The 25757-nt window shown below is 43.1% G+C and overlaps 3 protein-coding genes across 9 annotated transcripts in view; 1 reads left to right on the plus strand and 2 right to left on the minus strand.

The window, feature by feature from the left end:
• MBTD1 (mbt domain containing 1) overlaps positions 1–11314 on the plus strand; it is a 34483-nt gene extending 23169 nt beyond the window's left edge. For all 6 annotated transcript variants that reach the window (XM_066200785.1, XM_066200787.1, XM_066200790.1 and 3 more), the window contains 4 exons: positions 212–294; positions 595–829; positions 1418–1495; positions 7413–11314. In XM_066200785.1, the coding sequence (XP_066056882.1) occupies positions 212–294; positions 595–829; positions 1418–1495; positions 7413–7531 (515 nt within the window). In that variant the 3' untranslated portion in view covers positions 7532–11314. The remainder of the gene's footprint in view (positions 1–211; positions 295–594; positions 830–1417; positions 1496–7412) is intronic.
• A 423-nt stretch (positions 11315–11737) lies between these two features.
• LOC136299310 (nucleoside diphosphate kinase) lies at positions 11738–14321 on the minus strand. The gene is made up of 5 exons (XM_066200792.1): positions 14238–14321; positions 13905–14037; positions 13262–13363; positions 12417–12529; positions 11738–11973 (listed from the first exon to the last, which is right to left on the minus strand). The coding sequence occupies exons 2-5, from the start codon at positions 14031–14033 to the stop codon at positions 11856–11858; spliced, it is 462 nt and encodes a 153-aa protein (XP_066056889.1). The 5' UTR covers positions 14034–14037; positions 14238–14321; the 3' UTR covers positions 11738–11855.
• Positions 14322–17350: 3029 nt separating this feature from the next.
• On the minus strand, positions 17351–20103 carry LOC136299311 (nucleoside diphosphate kinase A-like). Of its 2 annotated transcripts, none has more exons than XM_066200793.1 (5): positions 19930–20103; positions 19304–19436; positions 18676–18777; positions 17906–18018; positions 17351–17568 (listed from the first exon to the last, which is right to left on the minus strand). In XM_066200793.1, exons 2-5 carry the CDS (start codon positions 19430–19432, stop codon positions 17451–17453), a joined length of 462 nt encoding a protein of 153 aa, XP_066056890.1. In that variant the 5' UTR covers positions 19433–19436; positions 19930–20103; the 3' UTR covers positions 17351–17450. The 2 variants fall into 2 exon arrangements, with proteins under 2 accessions (XP_066056890.1, XP_066056891.1); XM_066200794.1 differs by having other exon boundaries at positions 19960–19971.
• Between the last annotated feature and the right edge of the window lie 5654 nt (positions 20104–25757).

Raw genomic sequence — 25757 nt, forward strand, 5'->3', positions numbered from 1 at the left:
TACCCAGTGCTTCATTCTTCTTGTTGTTTCAAATGGGCAATGTCCAGGTGGCTGTTTGTCCCTTAGATCAAAGCTCAGAGAGTGGAAGTTTCTGATAATGTTTGACTTTTGTTGTCTTTTTAGCTGTAACACACTCCCAATGTGCTATTTTTGCTGTTGTTCTTATGTATGAAGTTGGCAGTTGATGTATGAAAATGTTTAAAATTCACAGGTTATGCAAAACTCCCTTTTAAATGGTTTGACTACCTCAGGGAAACTGACTCAATAGCAGCACCGGTAAAGCTCTTCAATAAGGTAATGAAATTCTACATGTTTATCCTGGAATTAGTATTTTCTTTGCATAGTGCATGGGATGGAGCCATTTGTTAAACACAGTTTTGAAAAACTAGGACTTTTAGAGGTAAGAACCATTTGAGTTAACAAAGGTTGGTATCCCTGTAATGTTGAAAAGATGTGGGGCTTCAGGAAACTTCACCGATGATACTTGGATTTTTTTCCGTATTAAGTTGATTGAAATCCCTGTTTCAGCACTGTGCTTAAACTATCTTATTGAACATGTCTGTTTACTGATGTTTGCCTTCTTTCCTTTCCCAGGAAGTTCCAAACCACGGGTTTCATGTTGGCATGAAACTGGAGGCTGTAGATCTGATGGAGCCTCGCCTGGTGTGTGTGGCCACAGTGACGCGCATTATCCACCGGCTTCTGAGGATACACTTTGATGGCTGGGAAGATGAATATGATCAGTGGGTGGATTGTGAGTCCCCAGACCTGTATCCTGTGGGATGGTGTCAGCTCACTGGATACCAGCTCCAGCCTCCAGCGCCGCAGTGTGAGTCCTGCTTTGTCAATAATGGAAATTATTTTCATGGGGGCTCATTTTCCTGCCCTTTTCCAGCTAGGTCCCCAGGCATAACAAAAATAGAAAAAACTCTTGCTAATGCCCAGAAGTTCCAATTCAAAGTTCTAATCGTTCTCACTTTGATTTCTAAAGTACTTCTGAGTCTTTTTTACGATTTTTCAATGCTAGAAGATGCTGATTTGATGCAGGGAAAAAAGCCTCTTGTCTGTTCTGGAGGAGCTTGCCAAGAATTTATATTGCTTTAAGACTGCTAGTGTATCTGTTTCACCTCCTGAATTTGGTGGACTTCAGCCTGTGCAGAAGCTGTGTCTAATTTATTACATCACAACTTGTCCTGTCAAATCAAGCAATAACTGATGAAATACATTTCAAGAACTGTTTTTTAATAAGGGGGTAATAAGAGAAGTCATGTTAAGTAGTTTAGTGCAAGTTGGTTTTCCATAGTAAATTTCTGTCTTTGTTCAGTCACTAAGGAAAAATTCTGTAATTGTGTAGCAGCTTTGACTCTAAAGTTTTTTTATATAATAAGCATAAATTTTGAATTTTTCATTTTTGCAGCATCAAGAGATAGCCAGTCAAGTTCATCCAAACAGAAGAAAAAAGCTAAATCACAACAGTACAAAGGACAGAAAAAAAGTGGGTGACAAAATAGTGTTTGCACTTTACCTGATTTTTGAAGTTTGTGGTCTCCACCTAAGTCCCTGTTCTATTTGGAAATGTTTGTGTCTAAACAGGTGTTATGCTTAAAGGTGCAGTATGCCACAAAAGGAACTTTTTCATTGAGAATAACCATTTTTTATAACTCGTGATAGGGTAGATGTTGCTAATAATAATCTATGAATTGTAAATGGGCAATGGTTAAAATATTTTTGTATTCTGATATAATTTCAGTTAAATAATATATTGGCTGTGTACTATATTGGTAGTTGTACTGCCTTGTACAAAATACTCGGGTATCAACACAGTTTCCCCTCTGCTGTCCATAACACAGGTGAAGGAATAAGAACCAAGTTACTGAGATCAGAAAGAATGAGGTGTAGAAAACTTAAATTATCATCTAACTGGCTTCTCTTTGTAACAAAAAAGCTACTTACTTGTCAGATGTTTTGGTTTAGGCATCTATGTAAATTAAGCTTTTGTATTATTACTTCCTGAAACAAACAGCCCTGCTGTATGTGGCTGTTCTTGTTGCAGTAAAACACAGTAATGACCTTTTTAAGAATCCGCAGTGTTCAGGTACTTTCCACAGTAATTGATTCCCTTGGAATCAAATTGTCAAAATATAAAATTAGCTTGCTTAATTTAGTCTTGTTTCCAGAGTGCTTCGTTGTTGTATAGAACCCATGTGAGGAATTAAAACATTCCTGGTGTCTTCCTGGTGAATTTGTGAATGGATCTATTAAGGCCAATTGGAACCTTCTTCCCCAGTCATTGAGATTACAGCCTTTGTTGTTTTGATCTTTGGGCATGAAAAGAAGTTGGCTGGTGAGTGCCACAGATAAAACAGGTGTCTGGGAAATTCTTAGAACCTCTTGTTAAGTGCCTCAAATGTTGCACTGCTTTTCCTTTCTGATGTTGGAGGAAATAAGCAGTAAAATAAACAGTAAAATCCAGATCCTTTTCAGAATCTTGCAGCAGTATTTTTTAAATAGAATTCAGGTACTAGAAAACTCCTGATTTGAGACTATCTGGGGAAAGATGTGAGAGCTTTTGCTTAAAGCTAGGGAAATATGGCTCTATGGTTAATTACCTTTGTGTAGGACCTGTTTTTGGATAATTCTGCGCTGTCTGAGCAGATTTTGTTTAGCAAGCTGTTCTAGACCATCATACTCCTTACCTTATCTCTTTCCTAATACCTTTAATACCCATCTTACAATAAGTGTGACCCAAACCTGGAAAAAAATTGCTCTTAGTGCCATGGGAAACTTTAGTCTAGCTTTAGAAAATCTAGCCTAGGGAAATTTATTCTTCATTTCTCATTAACCTAAGGTAAATGTTGCCTGTGGAAGCAAGGAAAACTGATTGTATTCTGGACTGTTTGCTTAATACCAAGAAATCCACTTAATCACCAGAGAGCGCAAGGTCATGAGCAGTTAGAGCCAGCTACCTCCTATATGGATTTTTTTCTAAGTAGGTTATGGCAACAGAAGTGCTGAGTCACAGGAAATAACAGTAAAAATGTCTTCTGAAGCATTTTCTTGTTCAGCACTTGTAAATAAAATAGAAAGTTATTTTGTAAAGGATCTCAGTCACAAAACCATATAATGCAGCCGTGATATTTTTATGGTACCATGTAGAGTCACCACAGATGATTTAACAAGAAACTCTATGTCATAAATTAGGTAAGTTTTAGCAGGTTGGAGTTATTTCCACACATTTTTCTCATGTGCTCACAACACAGCCCAGGATGTCATTGAGTCATTCTGTTGTGTGTAATGATGCAGATTTCTGCTGTAGTGTCCCCTTCTTCCTGGGAGCACGGGAAGTGCGCATGTTCTCTGGGAAGCAGAACTGATTGCATTGTCAACACTTTGGGAACGCTTTTGGGGATACCTGAGAATCTCCCCCAGTTCCCTCTCCAATAGTGTTTGTTTCAGTGAGTAGGGTTTTGTGCTGTGTTCCTGCTGCTTGGAAGGCTGTGCAGGTCACTTCTTGGAGGGTAACATGCCAGCATGCCCAGACAATTAATTAATAATGAAGGATGCAATATCTGCTGGTATTGTCTGCTTCCTCTTGGGTGTGTGTATCAGAATAAGGTTACTGAAATGATGATCTGACCCACATATTTTCAAGGTTGGGATTCTGTAGACAGCATTCCTCCTCATTAATCTCTCTCTAAAAGGCTCATCCTGAAGTTGTCTTACAAGAAGAATACTTAAGCAGGATGGTATCTTTAGCATATACGTAATCAGTTACCTTTTCAGGGCTGGGCTTTTGTTTGTCTGTCTGATGGTGCTGATAGGACTGAAGCATGAGCAGCCACAGTTTTGATGTAGCTGAAAGCATTGATTTATGTTACAGATCTTGTACCCTCAATACCACAGAGAATGTGCCTTGAGCACAGAATGGGAGTATCTTAGTGATAAAAGAGAAACATGGTAATTTGTATGGGAAATGTTTTAATAACATTTTTTCATGAAATGCAGTGTTTAATAGTTTGAGGGCACTTCAGAAGTTTTCTCTACATGCTGAAATGGTTATTTATATTTGTAAGGCACTGTAAAAATTGGAAATACCATTCTAAGGGAATTACGAGCATGTATTTTTAGAGGTGATAAACTTTGTCTGGAGAGTATTATTTCCTCAGAAGCGTCCTTCTGTTTCTTAGGCACACACACTGTAACAACTGTAGCCTGAAACTGAGCCAGGATATCTTGGGTGCCCAGGTAGGGGAGTGTGTGTGACTGTGCAGTGTAGCTGCAGCACAAGTAATTCACAGCATTTGTATTTCATCGATAGAGCATGAAATAAGTGGGTCATGGTATTAAGCAATTCCCTTGAAGTCCTACCTGTAGCCTGTAGAATTCAGGGACTGCAATATGGTTGTTGTGTACATCATTCCCAGTAATAACTGAATGGTGCCATTGTACAGGCCCTGTTTTTTGAGAATGGGTGAATATCAATCAGAGCCATTTCTCAGTGAACAGTCAGAGTTGCCTGATGCACTTTAACCCGAGCGTTTATTTTAGTTTGACTTGATGTTTAGAGAGGAAGATACCAGTTGGGAAGAAACCTGTCAGTTTGTCCAGCCCACCCATGGCAGGTGAGGTGCGGAGGAGCTTCTCTGGGGATGACAAGTTGATTCCTCCTCCATACCGAGCCCTTCCAGCACAGACAGCCCCTGAGGCCTTCCAGCCTCCCAGGAATAGCCAGGAGTTCAGTCCCAGCCTCCAAACAGGTAACTGGTCACAGCAGTGTGTCACTGCAGAGTGGGAAGCTGTGGTCCAGGGTGTCATGTGCTGACTCATCCAATCTTCCTTTTTCCTTTTTTTTTTTTTTTCCTTTGAATTTTAGTTGGCTTAATTTTTTCTGCTAGAGAGCTTTACATTCTCACTGATGCACCATGTCACTGAATTAATCATAGCAGAGGGTTGCAGCTGGTTTAGAACTTCTGAGGAATAAGGTTGTGGTATGGGTTACTGAGAATCCCAGAGGGGCTCTGCAGAGTGTTAAGATACAAAAATGCACCCTGTGAAACTGAATGGTAATGTGGATCTGGGAATATTGGATGTAAGTAGGTCATGATTGTGTATTACCCTTTGCAGAGGAGATGACTATATGCTGTAAATAAACATTTTTGTCTTTGTATCAGAAAAAGGCAGTTATCTGGGAAAATATCTTTGGAATATGTAATGTGAAATTTTGTGGGTTACTAAGAAAATATATTTGAAGCAGTGTAATTGTGCATCTGTATGAGTGAGCAGAGAAAAACTCTTAAAAATTAATCAGTAATATTGAAGTAGATTAAAATTTTGTATTTATTTAAGTATAGTTTACATAATGTGATCCATTTTCAATGATACAAGTTCGCTTCTAGCAGCTTCTCTCTTCCCTTTTCCTGACATCTCTGGCAACATAATGCAGCAAATTATTGCTAACAAATATGTTGTGGCAATAGAAACTGTCAGACAGGCTGAATGATGCTCTCCTTGCAGGACAGTTGCCAGGTTGATAGATTTAGCCTCAGATTTACTTGATTACTCCCTTTAGCTTGCCTTAGTCTCCACAGGCTGCCCTGTCAGTTCTCTCTACTGACACTGGAATACATTCAGAACAGTTTCTCTTGTCCATGTGTTATCCATTGACAGACTAGGAAAAAGGGAACCCACATAGCACCTTTAGACCCTGAGGAAAACCTTTACCTCTCTTCTGCACACCTCTCAACCCTCCTCAAGGACCCCTTTCATGGCCACTTCATGTTCCTGCTGGTGTGTACATGCCATGTTTAACAGAGCCTTTGATGCCAAAGAGAAGCCTTGCTTAGGGGAGAGTGTTCTGGAGCATGTTTCTGCACAATTGTTCTTCTCTTATGCCACCTGGCCCATCTGCATTCCTTTTCCCTCAGTTGGATGACTTCCGTTAGTTTTCCTTTTTTCTTCGTTCAAGTAATTGGTGTGTAGCTGTAACTAAGCTTTTCTAATGGAGGATTGTAGTTAAAAGCTGTATAATAGGAACAAATGAAGTAAGGTATCATTAAATATCTAGATGTCAGGACTTTGGTTCAAATGAGCCACAGACAGCAAATCCGAATCACAGCCACTGCTGTTACTCCTGTACCTTCAGGAACTTCCTACTCATGGAGAGAAGGGAAACAACATGCATGTTGGGTTGGTTTGTATCCCTGACTTCTGTGTAGCCTTTGCTGAAGGCATTGTAGCATTGCCAAGTAGCCAGTTGTGTGCCTTATCATTTAGACAGCTCTTTGTTGACCCCGGAGATCAGGAGTCTTGGTCAAAGTTGGGCATGATGCAGGGAAGAGTATTTGGGAGAAAAAAAATCAGGGGTTGTGGGCTGTGTAGGTGGGAAGAGGAATCTATTAAAGAAAGATGAGGAGAGCTTGCATTATGCTGCAGCAACTCTTGACATCTTCTACTATCTTAATTTTCAAATTTTATTTTTATTTAGCTCAAGAGCTTGTTTCAACATAGAATATTTATAAACGAATAATCAAACAGCTTATAAATTACTGCAGGACTATCAGTAGCAGCAGGTTCTGGGTTGGGGTTTTTTCCTTTCACTGCATATTTCTGCATTTCAAGACACATTGACAATGTATATAAACTTTATATTCGATAATTATAAACTTTTATATTTTTCTCATTCATTTGGTCATAGAGAATCATTTCTTTTTATATAATCAACCCTTTAATGTGGGTACTGCACCTTTAATAAACATTTACATATTTTGTTTTCAATGTTCTTTTCATTGTGCTCATATTTTGATAATCATCTCTATTCATTAATGAAACTGGAAAGGTAATTGTGACATTGCTATTCATAACATTTTTGTCTTAATCTCATTTGCATTTAATTTTGACAAAAGAACAGCGAAGATTAAAACTACAAAAAATGTTTTGCTTTAATGAAGCTTACCTTCTGGGATCTTTAAATTTTAATGATGGATTGAGAAATCTTTGTCAATATATTTTGTTGTCTCACATAGACTGCAGTAACTGGGCTATGTAATTTGAATTGTAGGTTAACTCTCGGCCATTTTCAATCTCATTTTCACTTGCATGAAGACTAAATAGGAAGCAAAGTGCCTTAGGTTTAAGTGTTTTAAAATACTCAGTTCTTGAGGAAAATCTGGCAGAGAATATATTACTGTAAATAATTTGAAATCTGTTAATATTAGAGCATAACTTTAGATTCCATCTGCACTCACAAAGTGTCTGTTCTCTGTGGGATCCTGAGCATTAAAGCATCACTAAAATGTGGCATATAAGAAAATGGGGAATCTGGAATGCTCCCGATATCAATAATATTAAGTAAATTAAAGGAAAAGTTGCGCTTTAAATTATATAGATGTTTAATGTGAATTTTTGATTTGTAGTGACTTCATTACAGCTGAAGGAGGAGTTGCTGGATGGAGAGGAGTACAGCTTCCTGCAGGGAACATCCGACCAGGAAAGCAACGGCTCCGCCAGCTACTACATCAAACAGGAACCCTGAGGCAGCTCCCAGGAGGGAGGGGCACAGCATTGGTGATAGGAAAAGGACCTTTCTCCAAGACTGACTGATTCTGTTCCCACTTGGATGGTGCAGTTCACGTGACTGTGCCTGGGGCGCTTTGCTAAATGTAGATGAATTAGACTCAGTTAAGAATTTTTTGGAAGGGTGGGGAAACTATTTTAGTGACAAAGATTTTTCAATTTATTAAAAACAAAAACAAAGGACACTTTTGTGTTGTATTTGAAGCTTTTGAAAGAATTTTGTAATATTTTCAAGTTCAGATTTATTGTGCATTGTTAACAAGAACTGAAAATCTAATTTTTTGGTAAGATTAAAGTTTATTTAGCATGATTGTGGGAAGCAGTTGGAGGAAGATATAGTTGCAAATACAAGTGAACTGTCATAACAAATGAACCTTTTTGGTACAAGCTGGGAGACTTAGACTCTTGTGAACTGCACTGGTCACGCCTCTGTTTTTTTAATTGTGAAAATAAGGCTTTAAAGCCCTGATTTAGAGGCATAAATTATATGTGGAAGATAGTCCTGTAAAGCTCTACTCAGTGAGTAGCCCCAAGTGCAACGGAGCCATTGCCTGAGGAAGATTTTAACTTTTCAAGGTGTTTTTATTTAGTTTAAAATACCCTTTTTTATATAAGGTTTTGTTTTTTAACGTTCTTTAGGGTCTGATTCAGTGCCCATTAATATCAGTAGCCTTGTCTCCGTCAACTGCAGTGGGCATTTTATTGGATCTACAAAGCTCTTGTCTGTAGATGAATGTCTGTAGTCTTGGAATGCTTCAGCAAATGTTTACAGAGCCCTATGCCAAACTGGAACTTCAGAAAATTCTCTCATTGGAAGATTAGTTGTAGCTCTGAATTTTGACTGAAGATGCAGCTTAGATGGACAGTCACTAAGGACTCCCTTGGTAGTGGGAAGGAACTTGTGAGTATTCTTGTGATTTTTTTTTTTTCCCCATTCAGAAAACCCTTAATATTTTCTTACCATCTTAAATATCTGTCTGTGATCATTCAGAACTGGTGTGCCACATGGTTTCAGGTGAGCTGAAAGGAGCCCTGCATTGTGGATTAAAAATTAGTTCAGTCCTGCATAGCATGCAATATTCATGTCTTGCTACAATAGTGTAACATAGGAGTTGAGACTTGAGAACAGGATCAAAATCACATGGTTTGAGTCTATAATTCATAAACTGAATTTGTCTGTTGCCTGGAATTCTTGTCTCATGTCAAGCATCCCATTAGCGCCACCTGGTCAACTTAAAAGGCAAAAGTCACATAAAAGGGTGAAAATTACGACTGCTTAAACACAAAGTGTTTTTGCAGGAGCTCTTAATCATTTGGATTTTATCTTTCCATATTTTTAACCTTTGTACATTTTTGTAAATGGAGTTTGAGTGAGGTGGTTGATCAGCCCTGCAGAGCTGTGACTGGAAGAATGTGCATCAAGAGCTTTATCCTTTACCAGTAAGGTTCATTAACTAAACTCTCAGGAATTATCTTGTAAGTTCTGTAAGTGCTTCTGGGTCTTCACAGGTCCCCTTTGGAGCAGTACAATGATCATCTGGCTCTTGACCATAAGTTAGGGCTTAAAAGAAAATAGATCAAGATTTATTAACATCTGTATTCCTACAGCCTAAGAAATACTTTAAGGATATCAACCCACAGAGCCCCAGGAGACCATTTTTTGTATATTGTCGTTTGAGCTTAAAAAAAAAAAAAGTGCATAGAAAGTTGAAAACCAGCAATTAGATTATTTTCTAAAATATTGCTCCAACTTTGAGTACATAGTATTGGTGATATGCACAGGTTTACCTCATTCTATGCAAGAGGGGTTAATTATGTAAAGTTTTGTATTTACTACTGGAAGTAAAACATGTCCTGTACAGTGTAGGAATGTCTGGAATTCTTTTCTCCCTTACTGGTAAAATTTCTTAAATAACAACCTGTTTTTAACAACAGCTTCTTCTATTGACAGAATCTGTTAATCTGATTATAAGAATCTATAACTTCAGGTGGTAAAGACATTTTAGCTCTCTAAAATAGCCATAAAAAGGACTTTGTTGGACCTGGTAGACTTCAAATACCTTATCTCAGATTCTGACCCACCCATGATGTTTATTTTGAACAGCCTAGATTGGAGAACTAGGATTAGAGACCATTGTAGTGACAGTTTGAGCCTTGATTGTTTTCCTGTGTTCTCAATTTAATCTGCTGTAAAATCCAGTTCTGCAAGCATTGATTTCATTTGGTAAGTATAGCACTATTGATTTATTTTTTTTTTTAATGCAACAACTTGCAGGTTGTCCCATCAGCTGGAACGAGGTTCTCACAGTCTTGCTTTCTTCTCTCATCAACAGCTTCTGACTTCAGTAGAAAAACTGTTGCATTAATTAGTGTGTCATAATGTAGAAGGTCGGGCTAGTTAATGAGTGAGGTGCATTGCCAGGTCACTAAACTGAATATTGCCCTGAGTATTGCCCCGGCTCATCCCTGATTTCGGAGTCGGTCTTCAAATATCAAGAGGGAAAATTAGTCCTTAACACACTTATGTGTTGGGAGAAATGTAAGAATCTGTTCTAAAGTCTGTCAGTATTTATAATATTCTGTTATCATCAAACACTAAAGTCTGTGAGGTGATGTACATTCTTGGGTACCCATGTGACTTCAGCAGTTGGTGAAACGTCTTTTGTGTCTCTGAGTTCATAATATGCCTCAATTGTGTAAGTGTCAAGTACAGTGACATCTGTGCTAAGCAAACCATGGAAGGAGCCTGCTGGAAGTCACTTGCTGAGAAGCTCAGGGAAAATCTGAGCAAGGTGCTACCAGGGATGCGATCCCCAGAGAGCCTGTGGGGTGTCCCTGTGGCAGCTCCCTGGCTTTGCAAAGCATTCCCATGGCTCGGAAATGTTTCTCTTGGCTTTCAAGCTGTGGTACCTGGCTGAGAGAGCAGCAAATGTTGGACACTTAAAACCTTCAATGGGGTCAGACTAATTTTGGCATTTAGCACAGCAGGTTTTTCTGACCTTGAGGCAGCCCAAGCCGTCCCTGACTTGGCTGCTGCCCCTCTTGTTCCAGATTTCTCTGCTGATCTTTGATTATTACATTATTTTCAGTAGAACTCTCTAACCTGTTCCTTGCTGCATCTGAGGAAAGCTACGGCAGTTATCAATTCCTTGTTCTATGGATACTAACACGGGTTTCAGTGTTTGTTTTGGGTTTTTTATTGTTGTTTTCTGTGATGTGAATACCCTCCCTCGATCTTTGTATGATGGTGCTAATATATTTGGTAATAATCCTTTATTGGGAAGGGATTTTTTAAAACTGTGATTTCAGCTGAATTTTTCTTCCTTTTGATTTTTTTCATATTTAAAATGAAAAGCCACAGCCATTTATACAAAAAAGGCATCAGCTTTGGCCCCTGGGAAAATGTTGGGGCGGGAATCAAGATTAAACAAATGGGTTTTTACATCGTTTCTGTATGTATTTGATATATAGATCAATATCTGTACAAATTTAATCTTTTATTTTCTTGGTAATTTGTGTGGTCAGTGAGAGAGTATTTAAAGCTTTCTCATGCAATGTACATAACTCAGTGAAAAAATGCTTTTGGAGAAATTAATGTTACTTTCATTTTTACGAGACTGCAGATTTTCAGCATGGATGTGAAAAGCATTAAAATTATAACTTTGTGTACAAGATGAAAATAATTCACTAAATTTGCCTTTTTTACACAAAATAAAAATGATTAAAAGTCTTTTTTTCTGAATAGTGATGTTTTATTTTAAAAGACACTCAACCATATTAAAAGTACCCACAATCTGTTAAAACCTGAGTATTTTAAGTATGTTGGTGTGACAACAAATTGTGTGAGGCCCTGAGCACAAGATAAGGGATTTGATAAGAGAAGGTGAATTAGATAAACATTTCAGAGAGCAAGCTTTGCACTCAGTCTCATTTTATTTAGTATTAATATTTGTGTAAGGAGGGAAATTTTGTGGGTATCCCTTTTTTTTCCTCTAGCTGTGTTGGAAGTAGCTCCAGCCTCCCTTCAGCTCTCCCTCTGCAAATCTGCCACTGCTTGAGTCGAGCAGCTGGGCCAGGGTCCTGTGTCAGTGGTTCCTGAATGAGTAAAATGACTTTTATGAGTATTTGAACAGGGCGCTGTTGTAAGTGAATGCACCACAAGGAATTAGCTCACACCCTTTTATTTGACAGTCACTTTCAGCACAAAGATAACTGGGGTTGCTCTCAGGGCAGCAGCTGGAATGAGATGAGGTGTTGGAAGGCACAAATCACTGTCAGAACCATCACTCATAGATCCAGTCCTGTGCACAGGGCTTGAAGTCGATGAGCTCTGCGGGTTTGAACCACAGGTTGATCTCCTTCTGTGCACTCTCCACCGAGTCACTGCCATGGATGATGTTCCTGTGGAAGGAGACAGACATTGTTCCCTATAAAAATACACTTTCAGCAGCGTTCTTCTCAACTGGCAAAAACTTGGGTGAAGCATCTGGAGTGGGAAGACTATTGCTATTATTTCAGGTAGAGTGTACCCACACCCCCAGTGCCCCAAGAGCTAATTAGGCCCAGCAGGGTCACTCTAGAGCTACTGTTCTACACCAGCCCCTGCCTGAGCTTACATGCTGCTCTGGGGACAAGCTGGATTGCAAATAAAGTCAGCTTTGTATCACTTTCATAAGCAGCAGCTATGCACTCAGACCTGCAACTGAAATACTATCAGACTAAGGTCTCTAGCACCAATTCTGACTTTCTAGAATAAAAGACTGCCAACAGTTTTTGTGTTGTCATGTAAACAGTGAGTAGGAGTTGCTGAGTTTTTAGTATCAATTAATAGACTGAGTACAAACCTTCCCACTTGAATGCAGAAGTCACCACGGATGGTGCCAGGCTTGGAGTCTGCAGGGTTGGTTTCTCCCAGCATTAGTCTCCCAGTTTTAACCACGTTGAGTCCTTCCCATACCTTAAGGTAAAAAACACAAAAATTCTGTTAATCCACGCTTATGCAAAATACTGACAGTTCATCTTTGCTCTACCATACTTTGCAAACAAAGGCTCTACGACTAAAGATATTAACCTGGCCTAGATTCTCTCTTAGGCCCTTAAAGGTGACAAGGGAAAAAAAATATGAACTGGAAGTAATTGTAAAAAGGACTATCAGCATTGTTAACTGCAGTGAAGGAGATCCTTTACCAAGCCTCATCTTTGTATAGGAAGTATACTTTGTAACCGGAGTTAACATACAAAACCAACTCCCAACCCTTTGTGTTGTGGAGGAATAGGGACACTACTGAGTGTTCACTCCTAGTTCTTTATCACACCAGGAGATGGATGCTGTTAGAGCAAGGACCTTGTTTTGGGGGGAATGTAAGAATGAATGACACAGAAGTTGGGGTTTTGTGTCAGAGAGCCTGACCTTTTTTTGCCCAAAACAGATTTTTTGGTGTGGAAGACTTGCTTTTAGGAATTTTGCTTTATACATTTAAATGAGTATTAGGCATTTTAATACTCATATGTGCACTTTTCTTGTTATATAGTAATTTCACTGTCTTAATTTTAATTTTCTCTTTTCCCACTATCAGAACTAGGTCATTTGAAAGAAAAGTTTCTGTAACACTATCTCTGAATATTCCTAATAATTTATACAGCAAAACAAATATATTCAAGAAAGTAGAACTAAAATCAAGCCACTTACCATGGCCACAATAGGTCCAGAGTTCATGTATTTAACCAAACCAGGGAAGAAGGGGCGGTCTTTCAGGTCAATGTAATGTTGTTTGAGAAGGTCTTCAGAGGCCTTTAAAAAGGGCAGATGTAACCTTAAATGCAGTTTTCTGACTATCATTAAACAAAAGATGTTACAGGTCTACAACTATGGCGTTGGTGATTAGATTCACTAATAATGAATGTTAACAGCAACGCTGCAGTGCTACTGTGGGTATCAGTGGGAGCTCCTGCTGTAACATTACAGGAGTTCTTTGTGACAGTGTTGGGAATTGTCAATATGATTTCTCTGCACTGCAGTGACCATCAGTGATTGAGTACGGGATCCCGGGATGATGTTGCCCAACAAAACCTTTCAGCCAAGGCCATTCTAGCTGCATTAAATCTCGGGAGCAAAGTCCGCTTTTTTAGGAAAGGAGAGAAGCCGTGTGCCGGGCAGGAAGCCGGGCCTGACACGTGCTCCAGCACATCCGCCATCAAATCAATCCCGGTTCTGCCGCACGAGAAGCCGCAAGGAGAGATTCTGGGGGTGGGTGCGGTGGGTGCGGTGGGTGCGGTGAGCCCCTCCCGGGCAGGGCAGGGACCACGCTTGGGGACAAGGCGCGGACACTCACGTGCACGAACTTCATGGCCACGAGCCGGAACCCCTTCTGCTCGAACCGCTTGATGATCTCCCCGACCAGCCCGCGCTGGACGCCGTCGGGCTTGATGGCGATGAAGGTGCGCTCGCCGATCCCCGCCATGGCACTGCGGGCGGGAGCGCAGCGTGAGGGGACGCGCCATCTCAAGGTCGGCGGCGGCCATGGCGGCACCGCCCCGCCACGCGGCACCGCCGCCAACGTCCCCTCGGCCCCGCCGAGCCCGGCCCGGCCCCGCGGAACCCGCCGGGCCCCTCCGCCCGCACCTCCCGCCCCGGCAGCGCCCGGCCCGGCCCGGCCCGGCCTCACCTCTCCGGAGCTGCTGCCGCCGCCGCTACCGCCCGCGCCGCTGCCGCCGCAGGAAAGGGCTGCGGAGGAGGCGGGCGGACCGCGGATCCCCCGCCCCGTGCAGAGGAGGAGCCGCCGGGCCGGTGGCGCTTCGGGGGCGGAATCTCCAGCGCCGAGCGGGACCGGGCCGGGATGAGACGGGAGCGGACGGGAGAGCGGTCGCTGCCGGGGCCGGATGAGATGAGACGGGAGCGGACGGGAGAGCGGTCGCTGCCGGGGCCGGATGAGGTGAGACGGGAGCGGACGGGAGAGCGGTCGCTGCCGGGGCCGGATGAGGTGAGACGGGAGCGGACGGGAGAGCCGTCGCTGCCGGGGCCGGCGGCCGAGGGGCGGCTCTTGGCCTGGCCCGACCGCACCTGTCGCCTCTGTCGCCTCAAGGGTTATGAACTTAATTTAAGGAAACTGTGGTTTAAGCCTTTGAGGCACGGGAACGATGGTGGATGTTTAACAAAACTAAATAAGTTTTTATTCATTTTTTTTTCTGGGTTGGCTGCTTTCAGGTATCCCCGCGGCCTGAGGGTCGGTCCTGCCAGCCCGGCTGCACCGCACAGCAAGGCTACAGCTCTTCAAAAGCATATTTATCACAGAAAAGCCACGTGGGATCCATAACCCAGGAACATTATTGGCAATTTTATTGGGAAGATGAAAAAAAAAACCACCTCACAGTCCCTGAACGCGTGTCACAACATGAAGCACGGAATGCCGTGTCACTTTTTATGATGTTTACCACTTGGCCCTTTCCTAGCAGATGAAGCGCCTTTTCCTGAGCGAGTTATAATTGCACACCATCACTGCGGGTGAGACATCAACGAAATAACCGCTGCAGTCCTTGCGTTGTCTCTTATTGAGGGGCCACTTAGTGGCTTCACAAGGTCAATTAGTGGCTTCACTGGACCTGCTCAGGCAGCTCAGCCATGCAGGAATGCTGGCCTCCACCTCTTCCCAGTCTCATCACATCAGAAACTAATCCCCAACAACTGCACAGTTCAGTATTCAGATACAACAACTCACTGTGGGGGCAAAAAAAAAAAATCGTGGAGCTTGAGCAACTGATTCCATGAAATTCTTGCTCTTAGTGAATAAAATGTTGCAAGGAAATAAATCCATAATATCAATCCCAGTTTCCTCATCCAGCAGAACTTTTGCTGTGGAAACTGAAACACCTTCTGCGTTATTATGACTGTATTTTATCTTTACATCATTAAATAATTACAAAATGATAGTGCTAAAGTCACTTCTGTAACAACTTATCCAAGGACCGTTTGCTTTGTCTTTCCAGCTACCAAGGAAAGAACAGTAATGAGAACAAAGCTAAATTATCAGTTGTCCAGCAGGCAAAACAAACACCACTTATTGCTCTGCAATGCCAGAGAGCTGCTGCACTGAAGTGGCTTAAGGTAGAATGGCCCACAATCATCCTCATATTAATCTTCTTTTCACATAAAAGGACATTTCATAAAGCCTGGCCGGTTAATCTTTCCTTTAAATGCTGAATAAATCCTATGTGGTAGGAAAAAAGAGCAAGTTGAAGCAGTGTCAGTATGGAGGCCAGTTGTCACTTTAGCCAGAGCTGAGCTCTTTATGAGTACAGCATGCTCTGGGGAGAGAAATAGGCTTTTTCTGCAGCTGTTTTAGGAATGAGGACACCCTTGACTTGATATTAAGTAAATCCTCAACATTTGGTATTTTACCAATGCATTTACACACCATCAGTTATCCTCTAATGTTTTAGCAAAGTTAACCTCTGACTCTGAGCCGTTTGCATATTTATTTACCAAATAATTTTTTGCCCATTTTTTATGTTTACCAAAATATTCTAGGTGACTACAAAGTGCTTCAGAAAAATGTGTCTGTTTTCTGCTCTGTGTTATCACCTCATATCTCTCAAACCCAGAAGCAGCTTTTAAAATGTGCAATTTCATCTATAACTTGACAGCTTTTAAATCAAATGAGCAGCAAGTACTGACTCTATTTAACATCCACAACAGAGCAATCTCATTGTTTTCTGAGGTTTCTACCAGGGAATTCTTTGGAATAGCTAGAGGCTGGCACCTGCTCATTGTCACAGTGAGTTGTCACAGTGCAGCTAGTCTGAAGCTGCTCAAGCTGCCCCCCAAACTCGACCAGCCTAGGAATAAGTCCCTGGGTAAGCAATGATAGGAGGGATTTGAACTCAAACAGAGACCTCAACCAGTGCCTTTGAACCCTACACGCAGATGTATCATTGGTGTTAAGACCCAGACCAATCAACTGTCTAGATCCAGGAGTTTTGAGCTCTCTATATGAGAAAGTTCCGAACAACCAAACAGGCTGTTTGTCTTATGATCAAGAGGTCTCAACTAATGATTTCTGTCTCCAACCTACGACTGCATGTAACAGCTCAGGGACATGGTCTGTTGGGTTTTGTAACAACAACAAAAAATGTTTATTCTATTCAATCTGTTCAACCCCGGTTGGGGAGATTTTTCTTTATCTGTCGTAACTGCAGAAGGGAGGAGGTAACTGCCCTCTCTGATAACAAGCCAGCTGTTAAAACCGGGTGGGGCATTGTTTCTTATCTCTGCTCAGCCTTCCACTACCCCCATTGGGATATTATTTGTTAATGGGCCATTAAAGCTCACCAATGACATGACACATTACATCATCCTATTGTGAGAAGCTCCACCCAGGGAGGAGGAGCCAAACCATTTTCATCTAGATAAAAGGAGCCACAAGTGTCACCAGTCATCCAGCGTTCCCACGGGACTCCCAAAGGAAGACTGGACCCATCTCTAGACCCTAGGCTCCACAAGGACCATCTCTACTTCCAACAGGACCACATCTTCCACTCCAGGAGGACTTACTTTTGGAATGTTTCCAACACCCTGACCAACAGGGTGTCAGGTTGTATTTCTGACTCTGTCAGGGTTTTTTCTAGGATTTCCTGTTTGTTTGTTTGCTTGCTTATTCTTCTGTACTACAACATTTGTATTTTTTTTAATATCTCTAGTAAAGAACTGCTATACCTATTCCCAAAATCTTTGCCTGACAGCCTTTATTTGCAAATTTATAATAATTTGGAAAAGGGGGGGTGGGGTGGGGGTTACATTCCAAGGGAGACTTCTATCTTCCCTGGCAGATACCTGTCTATCTAAACCAAGACACATGGGGATATCAGAAGATCCAGGCTGGGTGTTAATCATAGATCCACTCATGAGCACAGCTTCTGTAATCAACCAGTTCTTCAGGAGTGAACCATAAATTGATCTCTGTCTCAGCACTTTCCACAGAATCACTACCATGAATGATGTTCCTAGGAAAAGAAAAAGAGTAAGAGAATTCTTGAAGTAAAATAAGTTTTTTGTTTTGAAATGATTCCCTTTATGGACAGGAGCTTTAAGCTCCTAGTTTACTTTAACAGTAAAGTAGAAAAAGACACAGCATAGGCAGTGCCAGCTTTGCTCCTCGTTTTTGTCAGTGGGGACAACCATGACTTGATCCCCATCCTTAGATCCTAATATGACATGGGCACATGGAATGGCAGCTCCATGTGTAAGACAGAGAAGGATGGAGCACAGTTTCTGCAGATATCATGACATAACACTTGGCATTTAGTGCCTTTGGATGATACCAAAAGTTTTAAAATTTACCTTCCAACTTGGACACAGAAGTCCCCACGAATAGTGCCAGGCTTGGAATCAAATGGATTGGTTTCCCCCAGCATCACTCTTCCAGTCTTAATCACATTAAGACCTTCCCACACCTTAAAGAAAAAAATTTTCCATTCAAATTATTAAATTTTAGCAGAGGATAAATTATACCATCCACAAGAATGCGGGGCTGTCCATTATGGCACAAATCACCATCTGAATATTTGTAACAGTGAGACATATTTTATCTCCAATTCTTCTGTCAGATTCTTGAAGCATCTGCTCACATGGTCCCTTTCTGTACAATCCCTCTCCTCACCCAGGGTGGGGAGAGAACAATTTTCCGTCTCAGTATGTCAAACAGTCTCACAGAGCTGTCTGCTCCTGGGAGAGCTAGACCTCAACCATTTTACAAATACATTATCAAGGAGAAAAAAGAGAAATAGTGTTAAATATTCCACCATCCTTTTTCAGCTGGTTTACTACACAGCCATTTCAGATTGGGGCTTTTGTGCAGGTTTACTGTTTCTCAAGATCCTGGTTTTGATTCTCTTTTGCCCCTGCCCTCTTCCTCAACAAACTGACTCAAAGGAGAGAAAGATTATGAGAAAAGATAAAAGAAAAAGGGTTAACAGCACATCTTCCTAATAACAGCATTTGAATCCTTTGATTTTAAATCCTTTTAAAAGTAAACTAGAATCCAACAGGTGGCACAATCTCATAGCAGGGGAGACAATCAAGCAGTGTGGTTGTCCTTGCCAGGAACTCACCATGGCTACAACAGGTCCTGAGTGCATGTACTGCACTAGGCCATCGTAGAATGGCCTGTCCTTGAGGTCGATGTAGTGTTCCCTCAGAAGGTCCTCAGAGGCCTGGGTTAAAAACCAGACAGACAGAAAAAAGCTTACAGTAAGAACTTAAGAGCATAGTGAAATCATGGAGATTAACCACAGAGCGCTGGTAATCCTGAATCTTGCACGCACTTCAAAATTCAGTATTTCTAGCACCTTCCTAGGAGCACTTTTTGCTCGATATGAATTTGAACTGTTTGCTTTAACCATAGGTAAACTTAGAAAAGTTTCTGTTGCCAATAAAAGGCAATTTACGTGATCAGGGATTTGTGAAAGATACTCAAAGATATTTATTAAGCATAGGATGCACCTGAGAGAATATTCTCTTCAGACTAAGGGCATCAAGTTACTAAAATTAGTGTGCTTAGCATGTCTAAAGCATTTAGCCAGAGCTGGGAATTGGAACTTTTCCAAAAACATCTCAAGTACTTCTCCAAATTTCAGTTTTGAGTGTTACAGAGGCCACATTTGTTGTTACAGCATGCTGCTCTATTTGAAGGCTACAGCTGACATAAAGAATCGGACACAGCGATTGAGGAGAGCTTACATGTATTAATTTCATGGCTACCAGTTTGAATCCTTTCTTCTCAAAGCGTTTGATGATCTCTCCCACCAGCCCCCTCTGGACCCCGTCGGGCTTGATGGCGATGAAAGTGCGCTCCTCGATGGTCGCCATGGTCCTGAGGAGGGAGAGAATAAAATTTGTTATTCCAGGACTCTGAGATCCCAGCCCATCCCAGCCCCGTCTGCTACCAGTGTAACTAGATTGGCTGCATCTGAGGGTCAGTAACCCACGGTCTCCAATGTTTGGACAAGCCACTGATCGCACACAGGTTTTCCCAAGTGCTGCAGGAGTGAGTTTGAAGCAGCAGAAAGGTGCCAAGTGTAGGAACAATCTGTGAATACTGAAATCAGAAAAGCTCTGAATGGAAAGGAAGGTAATGATCACCACGGATCTATCTTCCAGCGCTGTGCAATAAATCAATAAATTAATCCACACGCAGAGTTTTCACCTGGAAACCAGCAGGACGGGAGGGGCTCGGAGCCCCGCGCCGCTGCACACCTGAGCGGACAGGTGAGGGACGCGCGGGCTGCGGGGAAGGCTCCGCGGGGGTGCGGTGACACTGCCCGGGGACAGGGGGACCCTTCCTGCTGCCCCGCAACCCGGCTTACCCGCTGGTGGCCCCGGTGGCTCTGGCAAACCTTGAAGCCTCGTCCTCCGCTGGTGGCCCGGTGGCTGTGACAAACGGTGTCCCCCGCCGGTGGCCTCGGTGGGTCTCGCAGCCCGTGTACCCCGCTGTTCCCCGGGTGTCTCTGGCAGCCCGTGTCCCTCGCTGGTTCCCCGGCGTCTCTGGCAGCCCGTGTCCCGCGCCGGTGGCCCTGTCAAGCCGTGTCACCGCAGGTCCCCGCCCGGCTTACCGCGCTCCCCCCGCACAGGGGCTGGCGCGGGGACAGCGCGGCTCCCGCCCGCAGAGAGCGCCGTCACCGCCCCCAGCCCCGCTCCCACGGCGGGATTCGGGATCCAGCCCTGCCCCGGGTCCCCCGCCCGGGTAACATCGGCACCCACCCGGAGCCTCTCCCTTCAGCATTTCAGTCTTGCCTGCTAGATCCCGGGTTTTATTTAACAAAAGGCACGTACCGTTATTTTAATAAAAATCTCGTTATCGCACTGTTCTGCTTGTATTTCCTCTTTAAAGGAGGTCATTAATTTTGTTCGTTTTTTTTCTGGTTATACTGTATTAGCTCTTTGAGTCAAACCTTCAACCATTTACCACTGAGCTGCTTTGCCTTGAGCATTTTATTGCCTTTGAGAGAATAGAGGATAAAGCATCTGGATGGAAATCCATGCTTGTCCTGTTTTGGTTTCCAAACTGAGATGAGCTTCTTGGGCTCCACTCCCTGGCTGTTCTTGAAAACAAAACAATGAAGATTTTGCTTCCCTCTGGGCAGGACTTCGCTGCTTGACAGGGAGAAGTCCAGCTTTTTGATTACACGGATTTCCTTTCTTGGGATCCCTTCTCTTTACCACAATTCATCACACATCCATGTGGTACTTTTAGTTCTGGTGGGAGACTCCAAATCTGACCTAAGCATCTATTCAACCAACCTGCTTTCTTGTATTCAGAGTCTTTTTCCATCATACTTTCCAAGATCTCCGATTTAATAGATGATATTTTAACAATCACAGCATCATACATTCTAGCAAGTCCTCCTTGAGGTTATTTTGGAATTAGAGTTTCTAAGTATTTTACTGACAATGCCAATCCAATTTACTCTCTTGCTTTGATACACATTTATTTAAGATATTTCATACTACTTAAACAAACTCTAATGCTGTAATCTTCACTATGGCAAAATAACATATAAAAATAGAAGAAAGGTTTCTATAAACAGGAAATTTATAAAAATATTAAGTTTAAAGCAGCAATGGGACATCTATTTACAGCCTTGTTAAATCTATGTCATTTAATGATTAAAGCTTAGGACTTGCCTCAAGGTGGGCAAGGATGACTTCCAGCTTTACCATAGGTCTGTCCTGTGATCTTTGCCAAGTCTTTTAACCTCATTAAATAAGGGTCAACTTTGTCACTTTTGAGATTAATCCATGATTAGCAGAGCAAGTTGTTACTGTATAAAGGAACTTTTGCTGGTTGCAAATTTTACCAGGATCACTTAATTACATTGGAAATTACATGTTTATCTAAAATGTGAAGAAGTTGAGAGTCTAGACAAAAAATTTCCAAAAAACAGACTGATCATGGGAGGGAAGTAAACACCTTCAAAGTTCTCAGTGAGCGAACTAAGTGTAATTGCTGAGCTCAAACCATTTCCACGTTACTTAAAACCAGAAGAGATTTTTAAAACAGGACTGATTATGAATGTCTCCAGACTTCAGGAGAACTTAACACAGCTCCAGCTTTGCGGGTTTGGCCCCAGATTTACATTGGCCTCAGCTCACAGCTTCTGTCTGTACCACCCAGAATATTTGGGGTTCTCATAAAAATCACATTTTGTGCTGTGTCCCCCTTGCTCCTTTTAACCAGAGTCATCACTGACATGTTTTGTTGCTCTATGATATCCTACTCTTTATTTAGCTGAGTGCTGCTATTATTCATCAATCTTTATCTTGATTTCTGTTGCTTTAAGGTATAAACCACTATAGAGTTAAACTTTTACAAAAATTTATTCCTCTGGGTAAAGTCCCAGTTAAACTCTTCTAATCCCAAAGTGATCTGAGGGCTGATTTTTTTCCCTGGTAAATTGCAAATCAATTTACTTGTCAGTGGGGGAGCTGCCTCTAGCCAGAAGCAGAGGCACAGGAGAATTGTGTCTTTTGGACTGTGTGGATCCAATGGCCTGGCACATCAGAACCACAGAAATATGAAGCTTTGGTTGATACTGGTGCGCAGCTGTCTCAGTTTGAAAGAGAGATGTCTGCTATGGAAGGCAGGAGCCTCCCTTGGAATGGAGAATGTAAACCCCCTCCCTCCACATTATTATAATTTTGAAATTACAGGGGCTCTCGGGCAAAGATATGAGGATAGGAATAACAGTTCTTTACTAGCATGTATAACAAGGCAATCAAACAACAGCAACTATGACATTAACAACAAATTTTGGCCTGTGTGCAAGTCTGACAGGGAATGGAGATTGACTGTGGAGTATTGTGGCTTGAATGAAGTGACTCCACCGCTGAGCGCTGCTGTGCTGGACATGCTGGAGCTCCAGTACGAGCTGGAGTCCAGGGCAGCAAGGGGGTATGCCACTACTGACATTGCCAATGCATTTTTCTCCATTCCTCTGGCTGCAGAATGCAGGCCTCCGTTAGCTTTCACCTGGAGGGGCGTGCAGTACACCTGGAACCGGCTGCCCCAGGGGTGGAAGCACAGCCCCCCCATCTGCCATGGGCTGATCCAGGCTGCACTGGAGAAGGGTGAGGCTCCAGAACACCTGTGTGACTTGCAATTCCTCTCGCAGTGTTGGAAGCCTTTTCCATAGGCTGAAACCAAGGACAGTGTCTTCCTGGGCTCTGTGCCAGGGTCTCCAACCCCCTGTACAGATCCCAGACCCCCTGTACAGGTCTCAAATCCTCTCGCTTAGGTCTGTGACTTTCCAGGGCGCCCAAAGGGATGCCCTGGACTCCAACACATATACACATACACATGCACATACACATACACATACACATACACATATGTAAAGAACTGTTATTCTTTTTCCCACATCTTTGCTTGAAAGCCCCTTAATTTCAAAGTTATAATAATTCAGAGGGAAGGGAGCCACATTTTCCATTCCAAGGGAGGTTCCTGCCTTCCTTGGTGGACAGACACTTGTCTTTCAAACCAGGGCAGTGTACAACTGCTAAAGAGAAAGAGGAAAAAAAAATATAATCCCTTCATAGAGATAATTCCCAATAATTTAAATGAAAATTTCACTTGAGAAGGTGTATGAGAGTACACACTGTGTCTTTTAAAAATTACTTTTTAGCTGGAATGATGTCATTTTTTGGTAAGAATTGAAAGCCAAACAGCTTTTCTTTTCCTTTTGCCATGTTTATAAATTGTATTTCAACTGCCTGTGCCCTGGCCATAGCATGTTAAATATTAGCATGGAAGGATGATGATGATGTCTAAACAGGACTCACAATAAATCCAATATACAGGGCTGGAGTCTTTTCTTCTTTGTCATTCCTGTGCAGACTCACTGGCTCAGTACATGAAGAGACAAGGCAGCACAAGCATTTAAAGCAGAGTTCCTGCCTTAGAACTAGTCCAAATGAGAGAAAATTAGGTGCAAGCCTCTGCTGCTCTCCAGTGGAGCTGAATGCAATCACCACAGTTAAAATTCCACCCTTTCTCAAGCACATTTTGATTTCTTTGTTCCTGGACTGCTGCTGGGCCACCGGGTTCCTCCGACTGTACCTGTGATATTACCGTATGAAAAATACTGATTTCCCCAAGTTTGAGTTGCATGATAGAAGTTGCACTGGAGGTGGTTTAGAGTGGATATTAGGAAAAAGTTCTTCACTGAACACAGTGACAACCCCTGGCAAAGGCTGTCCAGGGCAATGATGGAGTTATCATCCCTGGAGGCACCTGAAAAATCTGCAGATGTGGCACTTGGGGACGTGGTTTAGTGGTGACCTTGACAGTGCTGGGTTAATGGAAGGACTTGATGGTCTTAAAGGGTTTTTCCAACTTAAATAACCCCATGATAAAATGAGGGACGTGAAACAACTCGGAAAATTTTCAATCTCAGTAGGTATTTTCAAGTTTACTGTAAATGTCTGTAACAGCACCCATTGTTCCCATGACAGAATGGAAGCCCCTGCTCCAAATCCTAGGAAAATCAATCTTTCTCAGCAAGTACAAGATGCCTTCTAAGCTGTATTATTGTTAAGAAAACAGGATTTCTGATATTATCTGGAGACCTTATTAGAAAGGAAAGGCCTTTTTGCTGCCAGACACCAGCCAACACAGAGCTGCAAAGTCACAAAATCCAAGAGCTAAGATCCTAACTCCTTCAGTCATTCCTCAGTGAATCACTGGGTCTATTTATGCCTCCGTGGGTGTGATAAACAAATACCCTAGGAGCTGTCAGACTGCATTGCCTCACATCTGCAATTCACAGAGGGAGCTGCCTATGGGACACCCCCACCCCACAGTGCAACCAGAGCTCCCCACCCTGGTCCCACACCATGGGATCAAAAGGACCAAACCTTCCGCTGACAGGGGCTCCCAGAGCCTCCACCAACAGCACCCGGGCTTCGATGTTCCCTCTGGTACAGAGGGAGGAGCAGGGAGGTGAATGTCCCTCTGTTCTTGGCACTGCTGTGTTCAGTTTTGTCCCACTCACTTTAGAAAGGACATTGAGGGGCTGGAGGGTGTCCAGAGAAAAGGAACAAGGCTTGTAAAGGGACTAGAAAACATGTCTTATGAGGCTGGGTTTGTTTAGTCTCGGGAAGAGGAGGCTCAGGGATGACCTCACAGCTCTCTAGAACCACTGACAGGAGCGTGTAGTGAGGTGGGGACGGGGCTCTTCTGCTGTGGCTGCAGAGAGAGGACCAAAGAAAATGACCTTAAGTTGAGATAGGGGAGATTCAGATTAAATCTTAGAAAAATTTATTTTTACTGTTTGTGTGGTCAGGGGTTGGAAGGGTTTGCCCTAGGGGTGGTGGAATCACCACACTGGACCTGTCACTGGGTGATGTGGTTTAGTGGTTTAGGAGTCACAGTGGCAGTGCCAGGCGCATGGTCAGAGTGGGTGACAGAATCACAGGAGGAACTAGGTTGGAAAAGACCTTTGAGATCATCCAGTCCAACCTACGACCCAACACCATCTTGTCAACCAGACTGTGGCACTGAGTGCCACATCCAGTCTATTCTTAAACACCTCCAGGGACGGTGACACCTCCCCGGGCAGCCCATTCCAATGCCCGATCACACTGGTTCTGTGGAGAATTTCTTCCTGATGTCCAACCGGAACCTCCCCTGGAGCAGCCTAGGGCTGTGTCCTCGTGTCCCTTGTTCCCCGGGAGCAGAGCCCGACCCCCACCAAGTGCACCCTCCCGACAGGAGGAGTTGCAGAGAGCGGTAAGATCTCCCCGAGCCTCCTTTTCTCCAGGCTGAGCTCCCGCAGCTGCCTCAGCCCCTCCTCACAGGAAGCGTGCTCCAGACCCTTCACCAGCCTGGCTGCCTTTTTATAGGTCCCTTCCAATCTTGACGATATGGTGATTCTGTGACCCCCGACGTGTTTCCGACAGCCCTTCCCGGTGCCGCCCAGCTCCCGCCGAATGTTATTTTCCCGAATCCCAACACCACCGTGGCGAACAGCGCCCCCGGAACCTTACACAGGCCCCGCCTCCCGATGACATCACCGCGCCGACCACGCCCCCGCGCCGACGCCACGCCCGTAGCCCCGCCCCACGCTGCCGTCCCGGCAGGCCCCGCCCGGCGCGGCGGGTGAGGTCAGAGGCGCGCGCCGCTCCCCGCCCGGCCCCG

This window comes from Chamaea fasciata, unplaced genomic scaffold, assembly GCF_029207755.1.
Source record: "Chamaea fasciata isolate MVZ Bird 193981 ecotype frontalis unplaced genomic scaffold, bChaFas1.0.hap1 SCAF_19, whole genome shotgun sequence".
NCBI classification, from domain to species: domain Eukaryota; kingdom Metazoa; phylum Chordata; class Aves; order Passeriformes; family Sylviidae; genus Chamaea; species Chamaea fasciata.